Here is an 18,971-nt window from a genome sequence, read left to right as displayed (position 1 = left end):
AAAATTATCAGGTATGATACATAATTTTACCATCTTCTTTCCTCCTCGAAACTAACTACCTGTTCCTCTGATCCTATTCCCACCCATCTACTTAACACTATCTCTCCTCCCTTTTATCTGTCATATCCTCAATCTTTCACTGTCCACTGCGACTGTTCGTGATGCCTTCAAACATGCCGTAGTCACACCACTCCTTAAAAAAACCTTCATTGGACCCTACCTGTGCTTCTTCCAACTATCGCCCCATCTCCCTCCTCCCTTTCCTATCCAAGATACTTGAACGTGTGCTGTTCACCGCCGTTGCCTTGACTTTCTTTCATCTCAAGCTATTCTTGATCCACTTCAATCTGGCTTTCGCCCCCTTCATTCAACTGAAACAACGCTTGCTAAAGTCTCCAATGATCTGTTCCTACCCAGATCCAAAGGTCTCTATTCTATCCTCATCCTTCTCGATCTATCTGCTGCTTTTGACACTTGATCACAGCCTACTCCTTGATACACTGTCCTCACTTGGATTTCAGGGCTCTGTTCTTTCCTGGTTTTCTTCTTATCTCTCCCAGCGTACCTTTAGTGTATACTCTAGTGGATCCTCTTCTACTTCTATCCCACTGTCAGTTGGTGTACCTCAGGGATCTGTCCTGGGACCTCTTCTCTTCTCCATCTATACTTCTTCCCTTGGTACTCTGATCTCATCCCATGGTTTTCAGTATCATCTTTACGCTGAAGACTCCCAGATCTACCTCTCCACACCAGAAATCTCAGCTGAAATCCAGTCCAAAGTATCAGCCTGCCTGTCTGACATTGTTGCCTGGATGTCTCAGCACCATCTGAAACTAAACATGACCAAGACTGAGCTGCTTATCTTTCCCCCTAAACCAACCTCTCCTCCTCCCTCATTCTCTATTTCTGTGGATAACACTCTCATCCTTCCTATCTCATCAGCTCGTAACCTTGGGGTCATCTTCGACTCCTCCCTCTCCTTCTCTGCACATATTCAACAGACTGCTAAAACCTGTCGTTTCTTTCTCTATAATATCAGCAAAATTCGCCCTTTCCTTTCTGAGCACACTACCAGAACCCTCATCCACACTCTTATTACATCTCGCTTAGACTATTGCAACTTGCTTCTCACAGGTCTCCCACTTAGCCATCTCTCTCCTTCAATCTGTTCAAAATTCTGCTGCATGACTAATATTCCGCCAGGGTCGTTATGTTCATATTAGCCCTCTCCTCAAGTCACTTCACTGGCTTCCTATCCGCAAACTCCTCTTATTGACCTATAAGTGCATTCAATCTGCAGCTCCTCAGTACCTCTCCACTCTCATCTCTCCCTACATTCCTCCCAGGGAACTCTGTTCACTGGGTAAATCTCTCGTATCTGCACCCTTCTCCTCCACTGCTAACTCCAGACTCTGTTCCTTTTATCTTGCTGCACCATATGCCTAGAATAGACTTCCTGAGCCAGTACGTCAAGCTCCATCTCTGACTGTCTTCAAATCTAAGCTAAAAGCCCACCTTTTTGATGCTGCTTTTAACTCCTAACCCTTGTTCACTTGTTCAGAACCCTTATTTTATCATCCTCAGTTTAATATTCCCTTATCTCTTGTTTGTCCTGTTTGTCTGTCCTAATTAGATTGTAAGCTCTGTCAAGCAGGGACTGTCTCTTCGTGTTCAAGTGTACAGCGCTGCATACGTCTAGTAGCGCTATAGAAATGATAAGTAGTAGTAGTAGTCTGTACACCTTGGTATTTGGAAGTCCAGTGAGAAGAAGATGAACTTAGTGATGACTAGGGCCAAAAGTAGTGTGTGAAACAATACAAGCTCCAATGAAGTGTGAAACAATTTAATTTTAAGTGTAAAGAAACAAGATGACATTACCTGTGAGATATGAAGATGAAAGGAGAGATCTTTCAGGAGTGATTACTGTGACCCTCTGCTTGGGACTAACCATCTAGCGTGCCAACATTTTCCCTGCTTGTCTGCAAAGAAAGCAAAACCTGTAATGGAGTTTTTCTGTAGACTGCAGAGAAGTGCAACCCCACTCATCTACCCTCCTTCCTTGGAGGAGAGAGAGAGAGAATTTTTAAATGCTGAAGCTAGGGTTAAAAAAATATCTTGCCAACCACTGCTTTTGAAAAATGACCTCTTTATTCCTGGAATGACCAATTTAATCATCTTTGAGGTTTTTTTTTTTTTATATAAGCAAAAAGACACAAAAAATTAACCTTCTGGACTTTGAAACAGTCATAGGAAAGCCAACAAAGGTTAGGCACACCAGCAGAAAAAGTTCAGCTCATAATGCCAGTGTTTTGGTGACTTTTTAATTTGACTAGACTTTATTTTTTGCTTTTTATTTTACTATTATTATTATTAACATTTGTATAGTGCTACCAGACGCACGCAGCGCTGAACACCTGACACAGAGAGACAGTCCCTGCTCAATAGAGCTTACAATCTAAAACATATACAGACAAACAAAACAATTAAGGGCGAGGGAAGTACTGGGTGAGAAGGAACAAGGGGAGGTAATTGAGTAGTGGTTAGGAGCCAAAAGCAGTGATGATAAGGTGGGTTTTCAGCATAGACTTGAAAACAGGTAGAGATGGAGCTAGACGTATAGGCTCAGGAAGTCTATTCCAGGCATAAGGTGCCGCGAGGGAAAAGGAACGAAGCCTGGAGTTAGCAGTGGAGGAGAAGAGGGATGACAAGAGAGATTTGTCCAGTGAGCAGAGTTCACGGGGAGGAATGCAGGGAGAGATGAGAGTGGAGAGGTAATGAGGTGCTGCAGAATGGATGCATTTTAATTCCCTTCTTGTTGGCTGTGATTGTCACCTAGGACATAAATTTGGTTAGATGACCCAGTGATTAAAAAAAAAAAGGCAGTAGAACCTAATTGGTCAATATTCAGCCAACAGAAGTCGTTTTTTTTTTTTTTTTTTTTTTTATGCTGACCGTCTCGCCAGCTAAATTAGCCTAGTTGTCCTGTGGAGCCTCTCCTGGCCATTTAAATCTCTTTGAGTATCATGCCCAATGTGTTAAAAAATGACTTAACAGGAAAAGGGGATTATGGATTTGATATAGTGCCTATCTGTGGTACAGCCAAAGTGGTTTACATACTGTATTAAACAATTTCTCTTTCCGTTGTTCCTTTCCTTACTTGTTTCCTTTCTCATCCTCAGGCCCAGAAGATTGCTGAGCATCGGAGAAAGTATGAACGAAAACGAGAAGAGAAGGAGATACAGGATCGGATGGAAAGAATGAAAAAGGCTCGAGAGGAACATGAAAAAGCTCAGAGGGTTTGTTTTTGTTTTTACACAAAACATACCATTTATTTTCATGTGACTGCTCACTTAGTGCTTCACATTTATGGCATAAAATAAACTTTCACTCTACCCTTTAACCAATATCCTCATTACAGACTAAAAGCAAAATGCCTTTGTATCGCTCCGTGGTGCATCCGTACCTTGAGTATTGTTTTCAATTCTGGTCGTCGTATCTCAAAAAAAGATATAGCGGAATTAGAAAAGGTTCAAAGAAGAGCGACCAAAATGATAAAAGGGATGGAACTCCTCTCGTATAAGGAAAGGATAAAGAGGTTGGGGCTCTTCAGCTTGGAAAAGAGACGAAGGGAGATATGATTGAGGTGTACAAAATCCTGAGTGGTGTAGAACGAGTAGAAGTAAATCGATTTTTTTTAACTCGCTGCAAAGGTACAAAGACTAGGGGACACTCGAGGAAGTTACATGGAAATACTTTAAAAAAAATAGGAGGAAATATTTTTTCACTCAACAAATAGTTAAGCTCTCAAACTCTTTGCCGGAGGATATGGTAACAGCAGTTGGTATATCTGGGTTTAAAAAAGGATTGGACAAATTCCTGGAGGAAAAGTCCATAGTCTGCTTGAGAAAGACAAGGGAAGCAACTGCTTGCCCTGAGATTTGTAGTATGGAGTGTTGCCATACTTGTGACCTGGCTCGGCCACTCTTTGGAAAATAGGATACTGGGCTAGATGGACCATTGGTCTGACCCAGCATGGCTACACTTTTCTTATGACAAGTCGGCCAACCCAGCTCATACAAATCCAGTTATTCTGCTCCCTTCCCAAGCCTCACAATGTTCAGTAGTCATATGCCTCTTTTGACCATGTGGGACCTACCAATTTGATTTCTCCCAGCTAGCATTAAAAAGTAAAAGACCTGTTTGAAAGCCATGTCTTCACCTTTTTCTTAATTGAGAGGAAGCATCCCTGTCATATCATCTCTGGTAGTATATTCCACATTTTAGAGGTGAATACTGAAAGAAGTTTGTCTAATGGAAGAACAATCTAATAGACTGGAGATCTGGCTTGCTTACTCTCTGCTGTGAGAAACAGTGCTCTTACATATAATTTGTACTGGATTGAGAATTCCAGGTTTAAAAAGTCTTATGTTTCACTCTTTATAAGACTCTTTAAACCAGGAATTCTCAATCGAGTCCTTAGGATACACAACTTACCAGGTGGGTCTTCAGGGTAGCTACAATGAATATGCATGACACAGGTTTGTTTACCCCACCTCCCTTATATACAAATCTCGTGTGTATATGTATTGTGGCTCTCCTGAAAACACAATTGACTTGGTTGATAATGGCTTTAACTGAGACCTTTGTTCAGACAGCAGCCAATCTAGAACCTGAAAAATATGAACAACAGTAACTTTTCATCCAGAAATATGGCCACAGTATTCTGGATTAAATGAAGCTTGTGTATTTGTTCAAAAAGGTAATCTGTTTTATCGATGAATGCAAAACAGATGGCAGATCCCAGATCTTCCATAGAAATTATAAGTTAGTTAATGTCATCCTAATTCCGAACATCTGCATTCTGTTGTAAGAGTAACTGTTTAATAATTGGGATTATAAAACTAAAATGCAGATCGAAGAACAAGAGGTCCAACCCCTGTGGAATTCTACATTTCAAATCTAACTGACTTGATCTATTCCCCCCCTCCCCCCCCCCCCCCAAATGTGCTCAAGTCAGTCCTTCAAAAATAACAACACAAATCCTTGATGGTGCCTCCTGCTCACAAGACCTGCAATTGTTCAACATTATCCTTGGTTGCTTGCTTCTTTTCCTCTCCTTTACTGGTCCTTTTCGTACTTCCCGAAACCACTATGCACTACAGTCATACATGGCCTTTTCGTTCATTTTATTACCTCATCATCTCTCTTGTCCTCTTCCTCCCTCCTTTCTTTCTGCCTTCAACACTTCATCCCTTCCATTGTACCTTCCCCATGCTATCTGAACTCATCTCACCTTTGTCGCCTTCATCGCCACTCTTCTCCTACTCTCCTCCGTACTCTCTTACTCCTTCTTCTTCTCTGTGTTGGAGATATCAATCCCAATCCTGGTCCCCCCCACCAATCCTCATCCTATTTGTGCAGGTCACACCGTGACCTCTCCAGTCTCATCTCTATTCCTCTCCTTCCCCCCTCTTCTTTGCCCTTCTCATGCGCCCTATGGAATGCCCGCTCCATCTGCAACAAACTTTCCTTTATCCACAACCTTTTTATCACTCGTAGCCTCCTTCTGCTCGCAATAACTGAAACTTGGCTCTGCCCTGATGACTCTGCTTCAGTCGCAGCCCTCTGCCATGGTGGTTATCTCTTCTCCCATACTTCTCGCCCTATTGGCCGCGGTGGTGGTGTTGGTCTATTACTCTCACCCTCTTCCAAATGTCAATCTCTTCTACCACCTCAGTCTCTCTGTTTTTCTTCCTTTGAAGTCCACTCTGTCCGCCTATTCACTCCTCTGCCTCTTCGAATTGCAGTTATTTATCATCCCCCTAATAAATCCCTTTCATCCTTTCTCAGCGACTTTGACACTTGGCTTTCCTTCTTTCATGATCCTTCCTCCCCCTCCCTCATCCTTGGCGACTTTAACATTCATGCTGATGATCCCCCCAACTCTTCCGTATCCCAGTTCCTCACCTTAACATCCTCCTTCAATCTTCAACTATGCTCCACTTCCCCTACCCACCAAAATGGTCACTATCTTGATCTTATCTTCTATAACTGCTCTCCCTCCAATTCCTTTACCTCAGATCCTCCCCTCTCTGACCATCATCTAATAACCATCACACTTAAACTTCTTCCCGTCCAATCTTAACCAATTTATCTAGGAACTTCCAGGCCATTGACCCTACTACCCTATCCTCCAATGTCTCAAACCTCTTCTCTACCACTGCACCATCCAAATCTGTCAATGATGCCGGCTCTTCCTACAATACTATTCTATCCTCTGCCTTAGACACTCTTGCGCCTCTCATGCCCCGTCCTATAAGACGTACCAAACCCCAGCCCTGGCTGACCCCTAAAATCCGCTACCTACGTTCCTGTACCTGTTCCGCCGAACGCCTCTAGCTGAAATCTCGTCCCTTGCTGACTTCACACAATTCAAGTTCATGTTGACCTCCTTCCAATCTGCGCTCTTGCTTGCCAAACAGGACTACTACCTCCAGCTGACTGATTCTCTCTGCTCAAACCCTCGACTTCTCTTCGCCACACTAAACTCTCTCCTCAAGGTGCCTCCACCCCCAAGTCCCCCCTCACTATCTCCCCAGACCCTAGCTGAGTTCTTCCACAACAAGGTTCAGAAGAAAATCCTCGAATTCTCTACCAAACCACCCCACCTGTCCCTCCCCTTGTCCCTCCCCTTGTCCATTCTCCTATTTCCTCAACCCCTCCGTTCTTTTCCTCCTTTCCTGAAGTCACTAATGAAGAAACATCACATCTCTCCTCCTCCTCAAAATGAACTATCTGTTCCTCTGATCCCATTCCTACCCACCTTCTTAACACCATCTCTCCTACTCTCACCCCTTTTATCTGTCATATCCTCAATCTCTCTCTCCACTGCGACCGTTCCTGATGCCTTCAAACATGCTGTGGTCACACCGCTCCTGAAGAAGCCTTCACTTGACCCTACCTGTCCTTCCAACTATCAACCCATCTCCCTCCTCCCCTTCCTTTCCAAATTACTTGAACGCGCGCTGTTCACCGCCGCTGCCTTGACTTTCTCTCATCTCAAAGCTGTTCTTGACCCACTCCAATCTGGCTTTCGCCCTCTTCATTCAACTGAAACTGCACTTAAGTTTCCAACGACCTGTCCCTGACCAATTCCAAAGGTCTCTATTCTATCCTCATCCTTCTCGATCTATCCGCCGCTTTTGACACTGTTGATCACAACCTACTCCTTGATACGCTGTCTTCATTTGGATTCCAGGGCTCTGTTCTTTCCTGGTTCTCCTCCTACCTCTAGCTTCGCACCTTTAGTGTACACTCTGGTGATCCTCTTCCACTTCTATCCCTCTACCAGTCAGTGTGCCTCAGGGTTCTGTTCTTGGTCCTCTCCTGTTCTCGATCTACACTTCTTCCCTTGGCTCTCTGATATCATCCCATGGCTTTCAATAACCATCTCTATGCTGATGACTCCCAAATCTACCTTTCTACCCCCAAAATCTCAACCAGCATCCAGACCAATGTTTCAGCCTGCCTATCTGATATCGCTGCCTGGATGTCTCAACGTCATCTGAAACTTAACATGGTCAAAACCGAGCTTCTTATCTTTCCCCCTAAACCTACCTCTCCTCTCCCCCCCTTTCTGTAGATAACACTATCATTCTTCCTGTCTCATCAGCTCGTAACCTTGGGGTCATCTTTGACTCCTCTCTCTCCTTCTCTGCTCACATTCAGCAGATTGCCAAAACCTGTCGTTTCTTTCTGTATAACATCCGCAAAAGCCGTCCCTTCATCTCTGAGCACTCTACCAGAACCCTTATCCACACTCTTATCACCTCTCGTCTTGATTATTGTAACCTGCTTCTCACTGGCCTCCCTCTTAGCCATCTCTCTCCTCTTCAATCAGTCCAAAACTGTGCTGCGCGACTCATTTTCCACCAAAGTCACTATGCTCACATTAGCGCTCTCCTTAAGTCACTTCACTGGCTCCCTATCCGTTTCCGCATTCAATTCAAACTTCTCTTATTGACCTATAAGTGCATTCACTTTGCTGCTCCCCAATACCTCTCCACTCTTGTCTCTCCCTACGCCCCCCCTCGGGTACTCCGTTCTGTAGATAAATCTCTCTTATCTGTCTCCTTCTCCTCTACTGCTGATTCCAGACTCCGTTCCTTTTATCTTGCTGCACCTCACTCCTGGAACAGACTACCCGAGCCTGTACGTCTAGCCCCGTCTTTGGCCGTTTTCAAGTTCAAACTTAAAGCCCACCTTTTATCTACTTGTTAGATGTAATCAGAACGGTTTGTCAGTTCTACATTTGTTACTTTGTGAGCCACATTGAACTTGAATTCTGTTTGAGATAATGTGGGATATAAATGTCATAAATAAAATAATCAGTGCATTTGTTTTTGCATTTCAGTTCTTTTGGCCTAATCTATGTTCTGTTGAATTTAGCAGATTTGATATTGAAACAGGCTAGTTGGGATACAGGAGCAACACAACTGAGGAGCAGTTTAGACATGAAAGGAAAGCATTAGGAGAGTTCCTTGCAGGCAAGAGATTTCCCACAGCAAAGGACAAGAATTCTGGCAGCGACAAACACATGGCACTTATAGCTTTTAAGATCCAGCTGAAAGGATCAAATGGCCAGGTTTTTTTTTTTTTTTTAATTGGAAAAGCTCCTAAGCTTCATGAAATTATCTGGTGGGCAGACTCTGTAATACTTATGGGCTCAGTGTGGGTTAGAGCAAGGTGCTTTCCTGTTCAGGAAAGTCTTGTCATTTGAAGATCACATGTATACGAGTTTGTTCGAGGTTGATACTCACAATGATGCTGCCTTCATAGCTGCAATGAAAGATACTTAGGAAAAGCTCTTTCCTGCCATAATCGTATTAAGATTCTCTCTTCAGAAAACATCAATTGGAGGTGAATAAATTACTCTTTATCTTGATTTCTTTTAGGAAGAAGAAGCTAGACGACAGGCAGATGGAGCTCAGTTTGGAGGATTTCCAGGTGCGTACGTCCATTTCATTTTGTTTTAGGTTTTGTTTCATTTGTTTTTCAGTGCTGTCAAAGTATTACAGCAATGTTAGTGAGATATTTATTGGTAATGGATATCAAAAACATCAAGCACTCCTTAAACAGATCCACTTGGGTAGGAGAAAGGGCAACAAATTAAATTGGGTGGAGTCTGAGCTACAGTATAAGGGTTCTTCAGGGAGTATTATCTTTGTCCTAAATTTAATTTCTTAGTACAAAACCTAGATTGTAAGTCCATTAGGGATAGAGAATATACCTGCATATATCGTGTATGGCCTCAGAGCTACATCTAATAGCTCTGTAGAGCTACATCTAATAGCTCTGTAGAAATAAGGAGTATTAGTAGTAAAAAGGTTTTTTTGGTGGTATTTATTTTTGAGTATCTTGTGAATTGATTTTAGCTGTCTGGAATTATACTAACATAGTCACATGATGGAAAGGGAAATGGGACTTGATATACCGCCTTTCTGAGGGTTTTGCAACTACATTCAAAACGGTTTACATATATTAAGGTACTTATTTTGTACCATGGGCAATGGAGGGTTAAGTGACTTGCCCAGAGTAACAAGGAGCTGCAGTGGGAATCGAACTCAGTTCCTCAGGATCAAAGTCCACTGCACTAACCACTAGGTCACTCCTCCACTAGGCTACTCCACTCCACTACTCCTCCACAAGGAAGAGCCGTGCATTCAAAATTGCAATAAACAGAAAGTAATTGAATGTATTCATAATTCTCCGAGGACAAGCAGGCTGCTTGTTCTCACTGATGGGTGACGTCCACGGCAGCCCCTCCAATCGGAATCTTCACTAGCAAAAGCCTTTGCTAACCCTCGCGCGCCGATGCGCACCGCGCATGCGCGGCCGTCTTCCCGCCCGAAACTGGCTCGTGCCGGCCAGTCTTCTTTTCTCCGCGCTCGGTACGGTTGTGTTTTGCCGTTCGTGCCCCGAAAAGTCGACCTCGCGCGTCGTTTTCGACTCGTTTCCGTGAGAAACTTTGAAAATTGTTTCGGAAAGACCTCTTTTGGTTTTTCCCTTCCTGTACTTCGAGTTTTTTTTTTCGCCCCGGTAAGTTTTCTTTCGTCGTCGGGGTAGGCCTTAATTAGGCCCCGGTCGAAATTTCCTTCTTGCTATTTTTCTGGTGCCAAATTTCGCCATTTCGACTTTTGATCTCGCCGGCGTGATTTTTCCGCCCATGACATCGAAGCCTTCCAGCGGCTTCAAGAAGTGCACCCAGTGCGCCCGGGTAATCTCGCTCACTGACAGGCACGCGTCGTGTCTTCAGTGTCTGGGGGCTGGGCACCGCCCTCAGGCCTGTAGTCTGTGTTCCCTTTTACAAAAGCGGACTCAGGTAGCGAGGTTAGCCCAGTGGAACATTTTGTTCTCGGGCTCTTCGTCGGCATCGGCACCGGGGGTATCGAGTGCATCGACGTCTTCAGCGTCCAGACCTTCATCCTCGGCTGCCAGTGCATCGAGGCATCAGCCCTCTGCATCGGCGCTGAGACATCGGACGACTGTATCGACGTCGGTGGTACCGGGACCTCGTCTGCTGATGTCGTCGGACGGTGGTGCTTCGTCTGGAGTGCAGGTGAGGGCTGTCCATTCCCCTGCTGGTGGCGGTGAGCCTTCGGGTGGGTCTCCCCCTACCCTGAGGGCTCCTGCGGTACAGCCCCCCCGAGACCGACCTTCTTCGGTCTCGGCCCCGAGGAAGCGACGGCTGGATTCTACGTCCTCCTCGTCTGTGCCGGGAAGCTCCGGTGACATGCTTCGTTCCAAGAAGTCGAAGAAGCATCGTCATCGGTCCCCTTCCCGTGTCGGCACCGAGAGCTCTGGGTCGCCGAGGGAGTCGGCACCCAGCAGGCATCGGCACCGAGAGGACCGCTCACCCTCTGTTCAGGAGGTGTCGATGCGCTCCACTCTGGACAGCCCGGAACAGCCTCCACGCCCGGAACAGGTTCTGACGTCGACGCCTGCATCGACCTCCATGCCTTTCTCTGCAGCCGCTCTGAACGAGAGCCTCCGGGCCGTTCTCCCAGAGATTCTGGGAGAGCTGTTGCGCCCTAACCCTCCGGTACCGGCGGTGCTTGCGCCACCGGTACCGTCGAGCGTGGCGCCGGCTGGCCCATTGCCCGAGGTGAGGTCTCCGGCGTCGGTGCCGCGTGCGGTACCGGCTGCCGCCGCCTCCCAGGAAGGCTCCCCGACTACGTCGGCGGAGGGAGCTTAGCCGATGCGGGCCAGGGAGTCTACCTCTCGACGCCCCCATCGTGGACGTGGCTCCACAGAGTCGAGTCGGGCGAGGTTGCAGACACAGGTCCGTGAACTTGTGTCTGACACCTAGGGTGAGGCCTCGTGGGAAGAGGAAGAAGACCCCAGATATTTCTCTGACGAGGAGTCTGAAGGTCTTCCTTCCGATCCCACTCCCTCTCCTAAGAGACAGCTTTCTCCTCCCGAGAGTCTGTCTTTTGCTTCCTTTGTCCGGGAGATGTCTACGGCCATCCCCTTCCCGGTGGTTGTGGAGGACGAGCCCAGGGCTGAAATGTTTGAGCTCCTGGACTACCCTTCTCCACCTAAGGAAGCGTCCACTGTACCCATGCACCATGTCCTAAAAAAGATATTGCTGGCGAACTGGACCAAGCCTTTAACTAACCCCCACATTCCCAAGAAGATCGAGTCCCAGTACCGGATCCATGGGGACCCAGAGCTGATGCGCACTCAGTTGACTCACGACTCTGGAGTTGTGGATTTGGCCCTAAAGAAGGCCAAGAGTTCTAGGGAGCATGCTTCGGCGCCCCCGGGCAAGGACTCTAGAACCTTGGACTCCTTTGGGAGGAAGGCCTACCATTCTTCTATGCTCGTGGCCAAAATTCAGTCTTACCAGCTCTACACGAGCATACACATGCGGAACAATGTGCGGCAGTTGGCGGGCTTGGTGGATGCGCTCCCCCCTGAGCAAGCCAAGCCATTTCAGGAGGTGGTCAGGCAGCTGAAGGCGTGCAGAAAATTCCTGGCCAGAGGGGTGTATGACACCTTTGATGTTGCGTCCAGGGCCGCTGCTCAAGGTGTGGTGATGCGCAGGCTCTCATGGCTGCGTGCCTCCGACCTGGAGAATAGAATCCAGCAGCGGATTGCGGACTTACCTTGCCGTGCGGATAATATTTTTGGAGAGAAAGTCGAACAGGTGGTAGAGCAGCTCCACCAGCGGGACACCGCATTCGACAAGTTCTCCCGCCGGCAGCCTTCAGCCTCTATCTCTACAGGTAGAAGATTTTTTGGGGGAAGGAAGACTGTTCCCTACTCTTCTGGCAAGCGTAGGTACAATCCTCCTTCTCGACAGCCTGCGGCCCAGGCTAAGCCCCAGCGCGCTCGCTCTCGTCAGCAGCGTGCGCCTCAGCAAGGCCCCTCGGCTCCCCAGCAAAAGCAAGGGGCGAGCTTTTGACTGGCTCCAGCAGAGCATAGCCGACATCCAAGTGTCAGTGCCGGGTGACCTGCCAGTCGGAGGGAGGTTGAAAGCTTTTCACCAAAGGTGGCCTCTCATAACCTCCGATCAGTGGGTTCTCCAAATAGTCCAGCAGGGATACACCCTCAATTTGGCCTCAGAACCTCCAAATTGTCCACCGGGAGCTCAGTCTTACAGCTTCCAGCACAAGCAGGTACTTGCAGAGGAACTCTCCGCCCTTCTCAGCGCCAATGCGGTTGAGCTCGTGCCATCCGGGCAAGAAGGGCTGGGATTCTATTCCAGGTACTTCCTTGTGGAAAAGAAAACGGGGGGGATGCGTCCCATCCTAGACCTAAGGGCCCTGAACAAATATCTGGTCAAAGAAAAGTTCAGGATGCTTTCCCTGGGCACCCTTCTTCCCATGATTCAGGAAAACGATTGGCTATGCTCTCTGGACTTAAAGGATGCCTACACACACATCCCGATACTGCCAGCTCACAGACAGTATCTGCGATTTCAGCTGGGAACACGTCACTTCCAGTACTGTGTGCTACCCTTTGGGCTCGCCTCTGCGCCCAGGGTGTTCACAAAGTGCTTGGCTGTAGTAGCAGCGGCACTTCGCAGGCTGGGGGTGCACGTGTTCCCATATCTCGACGATTGGCTGGTGAAGAACACATCCGAGGCAGGAGCCCTGCAGTCCATGCAAATGACTATTCGCCTCCTGGAGCTACTGGGGTTTGTGATAAATTATCCAAAGTCCCATCTTCTCCCAGTGCAGAAACTCGAATTCATAGGAGCTCTGCTGGATTCTCGGACGGCTCGCGCCTATCTCCCAGAGGCGAGAGCCAACAACTTGTTGTCCCTCGTCTCGCGGGTGCGAGCGTCACAGCAGATCACAGCTCGGCAGATGTTGAGATTGCTGGGCCACATGGCCTCCACAGTCCATGTGACTCCCATGGCCCGTCTTCACATGAGATCTGCTCAATGGACCCTAGCTTCCCAGTGGTTTCAGGCTGCTGGGGATCTAGAAGACGTGATCCACCTGTCCACGAGTTTTCTCAAATCCCTGTATTGGTGGACGATTTGGTCCAATTTGACTCTGGGACGTCCTTTCCATATTCCTCAGCCACAAAAAGTGCTGACCACGGATGCGTCTCTCCTGGGATGGGGAGCTCATGTCGATGGGCTTCACACCCAAGGAAGCTGGTCCCTCCAGGAACGCGATCTGCAGATCAATCTTCTGGAGTTACGAGCGATCTGGAACGCTCTGAAGGCTTTCAGAGATCAACTGTCCCACCAAATTATTCAAATTCAGACAGACAACCAGGTTGCCATGTACTACGTCAACAAGCAGGGGGGCACCGGATCTCGCCCCCTGTGTCAGGAAGCCGTCAGCATGTGGCTCTGGGCTCGCCGTCACGGCATGGTGCTCCAAGCCACATATCTGGCAGGCGTAAACAACAGTCTGGCCGACAGGTTGAGCAGGATTATGCAACCTCACGAGTGGTCGCTCAATTCCCGTGTAGTGCGACAGATCTTCCAGGTGTGGGGCACCCCCTTGGTAGACCTCTTCGCATCTCGAGCCAACCACAAAGTCCCTCAGTTCTGTTCCAGGCTTCAGGCCCACGGCAGACTGGCATCGGATGCCTTCCTCCTGGATTGGGGGGAGGGCCTGCTGTATGCTTATCCTCCCATACCTCTGGTGGGGAAGACTTTGTTGAAACTCAAGCAAGACCGAGGCACCATGATTCTGATTGCTCCTTTTTGGCCGCGTCAGATCTGGTTCCCTCTTCTTCTGGAGTTGTTCTCAAAAGAACCGTGGAGATTGGAGTGTTTTCCGACCCTCATCACGCAGGACGAAGGGGCGCTTCTGCATCCCAACCTCCGGTCCCTGGCTCTCACGGCCTGGATGTTGAGAGCGTAGACTTTGCCTCTTCGGGTCTGTCAGAGGGTGTCTCCTGCGTCTTGCTTGCTTCCAGGAAAGATTCCACTAAGAGGAGTTACTTCTTTCTGTGGAGGAGGTTTGCCGTCTGGTGTGACAGCAAGGCCCTAGATCCTCGCTCTTGTCCTACACAGACCCTGCTTGAGTACCTTCTGCACTTGTCTGAGTCCGGTCTCAAGACCAACTCTGTAAGGGTTCACCTTAGTGCAATCAGTGCATACCATTACCGTGTGGAAGGTAAGCCGATCTCGGGACAGCCTTTAGTTGTTCGCTTTATGAGAGGTTTGCTTTTGTCAAAGCCCCCTGTCAAGCCTCCTACAGTGTCATGGGATCTCAATGTCGTTCTCACCCAGCTGATGAAGCCTCCTTTTGAGCCACTGAATTCCTGCCATCTGAAGTACTTGACCTGGAAGGTCATTTTCTTGGTGGCTGTTACTTCAGCTCGTAGAGTCAGTGAGCTTCAGGCCCTGGTAGCCCAGGCCCCTTACACCAAATTTCATCATAACAGAGTAGTCCTCCGCACTCACCCTAAGTTCTTGCCAAAGGTTGTGTCGGAGTTCCATCTTAACCAGTCAGTTGTCTTGCCAACATTCTTTCCCCGTCCTCATTCCTGCCCTGCTGAACGTCAGCTGCACACATTGGACTGCAAGAGAGCATTGGCCTTCTACCTGGAGCGGACACAGCCCAACAGACAGTCCGCCCAATTGTTTGTTTCTTTTGATACCAATAGGAGGGGAGTGGCTGTAGGGAAACGCACCATATCCAATTGGCTAGCAGATTGCATTTCCTTCACTTACGCCCAGGCTGGGCTGGCTCTTGAGGGTCATGTCACGGCTCATAATGTTAGAGCCATGGCAGCGTCGGTAGCCCACTTGAAGTCAGCTACCATTGAAGAGATTTGCAAAGCTGCGACCGTGGTCATCTGTCCACACATTCACATCTCATTACTGCCTGCAGCAGGATACCCGACGCGACAGTCGGTTCAGGCAGTCAGTTCTTCAGAACCTGTTTAGGCTTTAGGATCCAACTCCACCCCCCGAGGGCCCTGTTTGTTCTGTTCCAGGCTGCACTCTCAGTTAGTTGGTAAATTTTTTAGGTCAATCTCAGTTATGTCCTCGCCGTTGCGAGGCCCAATTGACCATGGTTGTTGTTTTGAGTGAGCCTGGGGGCTAGGGATACCCCATCAGTGAGAACAAGCAGCCTGCTTGTCCTCGGAGAAAGCGAATGCTACATACCTGTAGAAGGTATTCTCCGAGGACAGCAGGCTGATTGTTCTCACAAACCCGCCCGCCTCCCCTTTGGAGTTGTGTCTTCCCTTCTCTTTGTCTTGCTACATATGAGACTGGCCGGCACGAGCTGGTTTCGGGCGGGAAGACGGCCGCACATGCGCGGTGCGCATCGGCGCGCGAGGGCTAGCAAAGGCTTTTGCTAGTGAAGATTCCGATTGGAGGGGCTGCCGTGGACGTCACCCATCAGTGAGAACAATCAGCCTGCTGTCCTCGGAGAATACCTTCTACAGGTATGTAGCATTCGCTTTCAGTGTGTTAGTCCTAATACGGGACCAACTGTTCTGTAATTTTGGTCATTGCACAGCATTTAATGCGAACTGCATCCAATTCCTTCATATTCTTTTATGACCTTGGTAGACCTTTTTTTATAGTGATCTCGTGAAAATACACATCTGCATGTTTTCTCCATGCACATATGATTTGAGTCAGTCCCACTGGGAGGAGGAGTGGGGACTAGAGCAGCAGAGAAATTTGACATACACCGTGCTTAAACTAAAAAGGGCTATGCAGCCTTATGCCTGCGTGTGGCTGGTACCACCCAAGATCATGTACTGTGAAGCCACTGGATAAGGAGGGTAGATCCTATTCTCCGAGGACATGCAGGCTGCTTGTTCTCACATGTGGGTTGACGTCTGCGGCCCAGGAATCGAAATTTTGCAAACAAAATAAAAGGTTTTGCCAGAGAGTTCTGGTGTGCGAGTCGCGGACGACTTCCCGCCCGTCGCATGAGTGTCCTTCAGTTCTTTTTTTTCTCCGCGGTAAGGTGCGGCAGTTTTTTCTCTGTTCAGGCCCAGGAAGAGAACTTCTCTACGCGACTTAGTTTTGCTTTATTTTTGTTGTTCTTTTTTCAATATTAATATATATATATATATATATATATATATATATATATATATATATAATTCCTGTAGTTTCCTTGTTTCTTTTTGCCACCTTTAAAGTTTCGGCGAGGTCGGCCTTTGGGCCGCACGATCGGGTTTACTCCCTTTTGTGCCTTCTCTTTTTGGCACAATTGCGTCATTTGATTTTGCCGAGGCTGTTTTTCCTTCCATGTCATTGAAGACACCCAGCGGCTTAAAACGTTGTACTCTCAAGTACCGATACCCATGCCTGGTGTATCCAGTGCCTTGGGCCCAACCATAGCCCAGCCGCTTATAGTCTGTATCTTTGTATGAAGAAACTGACCCAGGCATCTCGAGAAGCCCAATGAGAAAAGCTTTTGGGGGCTTTGTCCGGTCCTTCGACATTAGTACCGAGGTCATCGACGTCGACAGGAGCATCAACATCAGGAGTAAAGGTAATGGCTGCTCAGAGACCAGTTCATGGTGGGAGCAGTGAGGCGGACCCGGCCCCGAGGAGGCATGAGGATTCCACGTCTTCCTCATCGGTAGCGAGGAGTCTCGATGATGGATGTCGAGCGAAGGCGAAGAAGCACCGTCCTCGTTCTCTTTCAGCAACACATGGTATTTGGAGCTCCGGGGCGACGAGAGAGTCGGCACCCGAGAAGCGTCGACGCCGAGAGGATTGCTCCCCCTCGATACAGGAGGTGCCGATGCGTCGGTCTCCTAGCAGCCCGGTACCTGCTCCCGAGCCTCCACGGATTCTGACACCATCTGGTCCACCGACCCCGTAGCCTTCTCCGATGGCGGCTCTCGACAAGCGCATCCGGGCCTTGTTTCCAGAACTTCTGGAGGGACTGCTGCATCAGTCATCTTCGGTGTCGGGAGTGCTTGCACCTTTTCTACCATCTGCTTCAGCGGTGTCTGGCCCTTTACCTGTGGTGAGGTCCCATCGACCTCAGCTGCCACCCAGGTCGACTCCCCTTTGACGTCGGTGGAGGGAGCTTCAACACAGTTGGACCGGGCATCGGCCTCTCGACATCGCCACAGAGGACATCGTTCCTCGGCGTCGAAGCACCTTAACTCAGGTTTTATCTGACACTGAGCAGGAGCGTTCGTGGGAGTCAGATGAGGATCCCAGGTACTTCTCTTTTGATGAGTCCTTTGGGATTCCCTCTGATCCTTCCCCTCCACTAGAAAGGAGACTATCTCCACCGGAGTGTCTGTCCTTCTTCTCTTTTGTCTGCGAAATGGCTATGGCTATTCCTTTCCCTGTGGAGATTGAGGATGTGCCCAGGACTGAGATGCTCAAGGTCCTGGATTATTCTTCTCCACCTAAAGAGGCTGTGACAGTTCCTCTGCATAAGGTACTGAAGGAAGTCCTTACGCGAAACTGGTCAGCCCCTCTGTCTGGCCCCTGTGGTCCTGAAAAAAGCTGCATCCCAGTATTGAATCCATGGTGAACCTGGGTTGATGAGGTCTCAGTTACCCCACAATTCCATGGTGGTGGACTCCATCCTCAAGAGAGCCAGGAGTACTAGAGACTATGCTTTGGCGCCCCCAGGCAGAGAAGCTAGGACTCTTGATTCTTTTGGGAGGAAGACGTATCAGGCCGCTATGCTTGCTGCCAAGATCCAGTCATACCAGCTCTTCATGAGCGTCCACTTGCAGGACTCGATACGTCAACTGTCCAGCTTGGTTGATGCACTCCCTACGGAGCTGGCCGAGCCTTTTCGCCAGGTGGTCAGGCAGCAGAAGGCATGTCGCAAGTTCCTGGCCAGAGGTACTTTTGACATGGCATCCAGGATTGCTGCTCAAGGTATAGTGATGCGCATACTCTCATGGCTGCGTGTCTGTGACCTGGATCATTCTGTCCCGCAGCGGATGGCAGATGTCCCTTGCTGGGGGGACAACCTTTTTGGAGAAAAAGTAGAGGATCTTGTTGATCAGATCAAGAAGCATAATGATGCTATGGATTCTCTCTCCCACCGGGTGCCTTCTGCTACTGCCTCCTCATCTAGGAGTTTTTTGGGGGGAAGAGGAGTGCTCCCTGTTCCTATTCTAGGCGTAGGTACACTCCTGCTTCTCAGCAGCCTGCCCAGGCTCAGCCCCAGCGTGCTCATTCTCGTCAACAGCGTGCGTCTAAGGCCCTTATACTGCTCCCCAGCAAAAGCAAGGGATGGGCTTTTGACTGGCTCCAGTTAAGCATAGCCTCAATAAAAGTATCCGTGCCAGACGACTTGCCGGTTGGAGGGAGGTTTATATTTTTTCACCAAATGTGGCCTCTTATAACCTCCAACCGGTGGGTTCTTCAAATAGTCCGGTTAGGATACACCCTCAATCTGGAATCCAAACCTCCAAATTGCCCACCGGGAGCTCATTCTTACAGCTCCCAGCACAAGCAGGTACTTGCAGAAGAACTCTCCGCCCGTCTA

General features: G+C 48.5%; 1 protein-coding gene across 1 annotated transcript in view; it reads left to right on the top strand.

The window, feature by feature from the left end:
* The window catches only part of ST13 (ST13 Hsp70 interacting protein), a 201,386-nt gene that overhangs the window by 157,171 nt on the left and 25,244 nt on the right, over positions 1 to 18,971 (top strand). Inside the window, exons 9-10 of the mRNA XM_030203001.1 lie at positions 3,180 to 3,296; positions 8,955 to 9,006. Coding sequence (XP_030058861.1) covers positions 3,180 to 3,296; positions 8,955 to 9,006 — 169 coding nt within the window. The remainder of the gene's footprint in view (positions 1 to 3,179; positions 3,297 to 8,954; positions 9,007 to 18,971) is intronic.

The sequence above is a fragment of the Microcaecilia unicolor genome, chromosome 1, assembly GCF_901765095.1.
Source record: "Microcaecilia unicolor chromosome 1, aMicUni1.1, whole genome shotgun sequence".
Taxonomy (NCBI): domain Eukaryota; kingdom Metazoa; phylum Chordata; class Amphibia; order Gymnophiona; family Siphonopidae; genus Microcaecilia; species Microcaecilia unicolor.
Note: the sequence above shows the minus strand (reverse complement) of the source record. Positions and strands in the feature narration are given on the sequence as shown.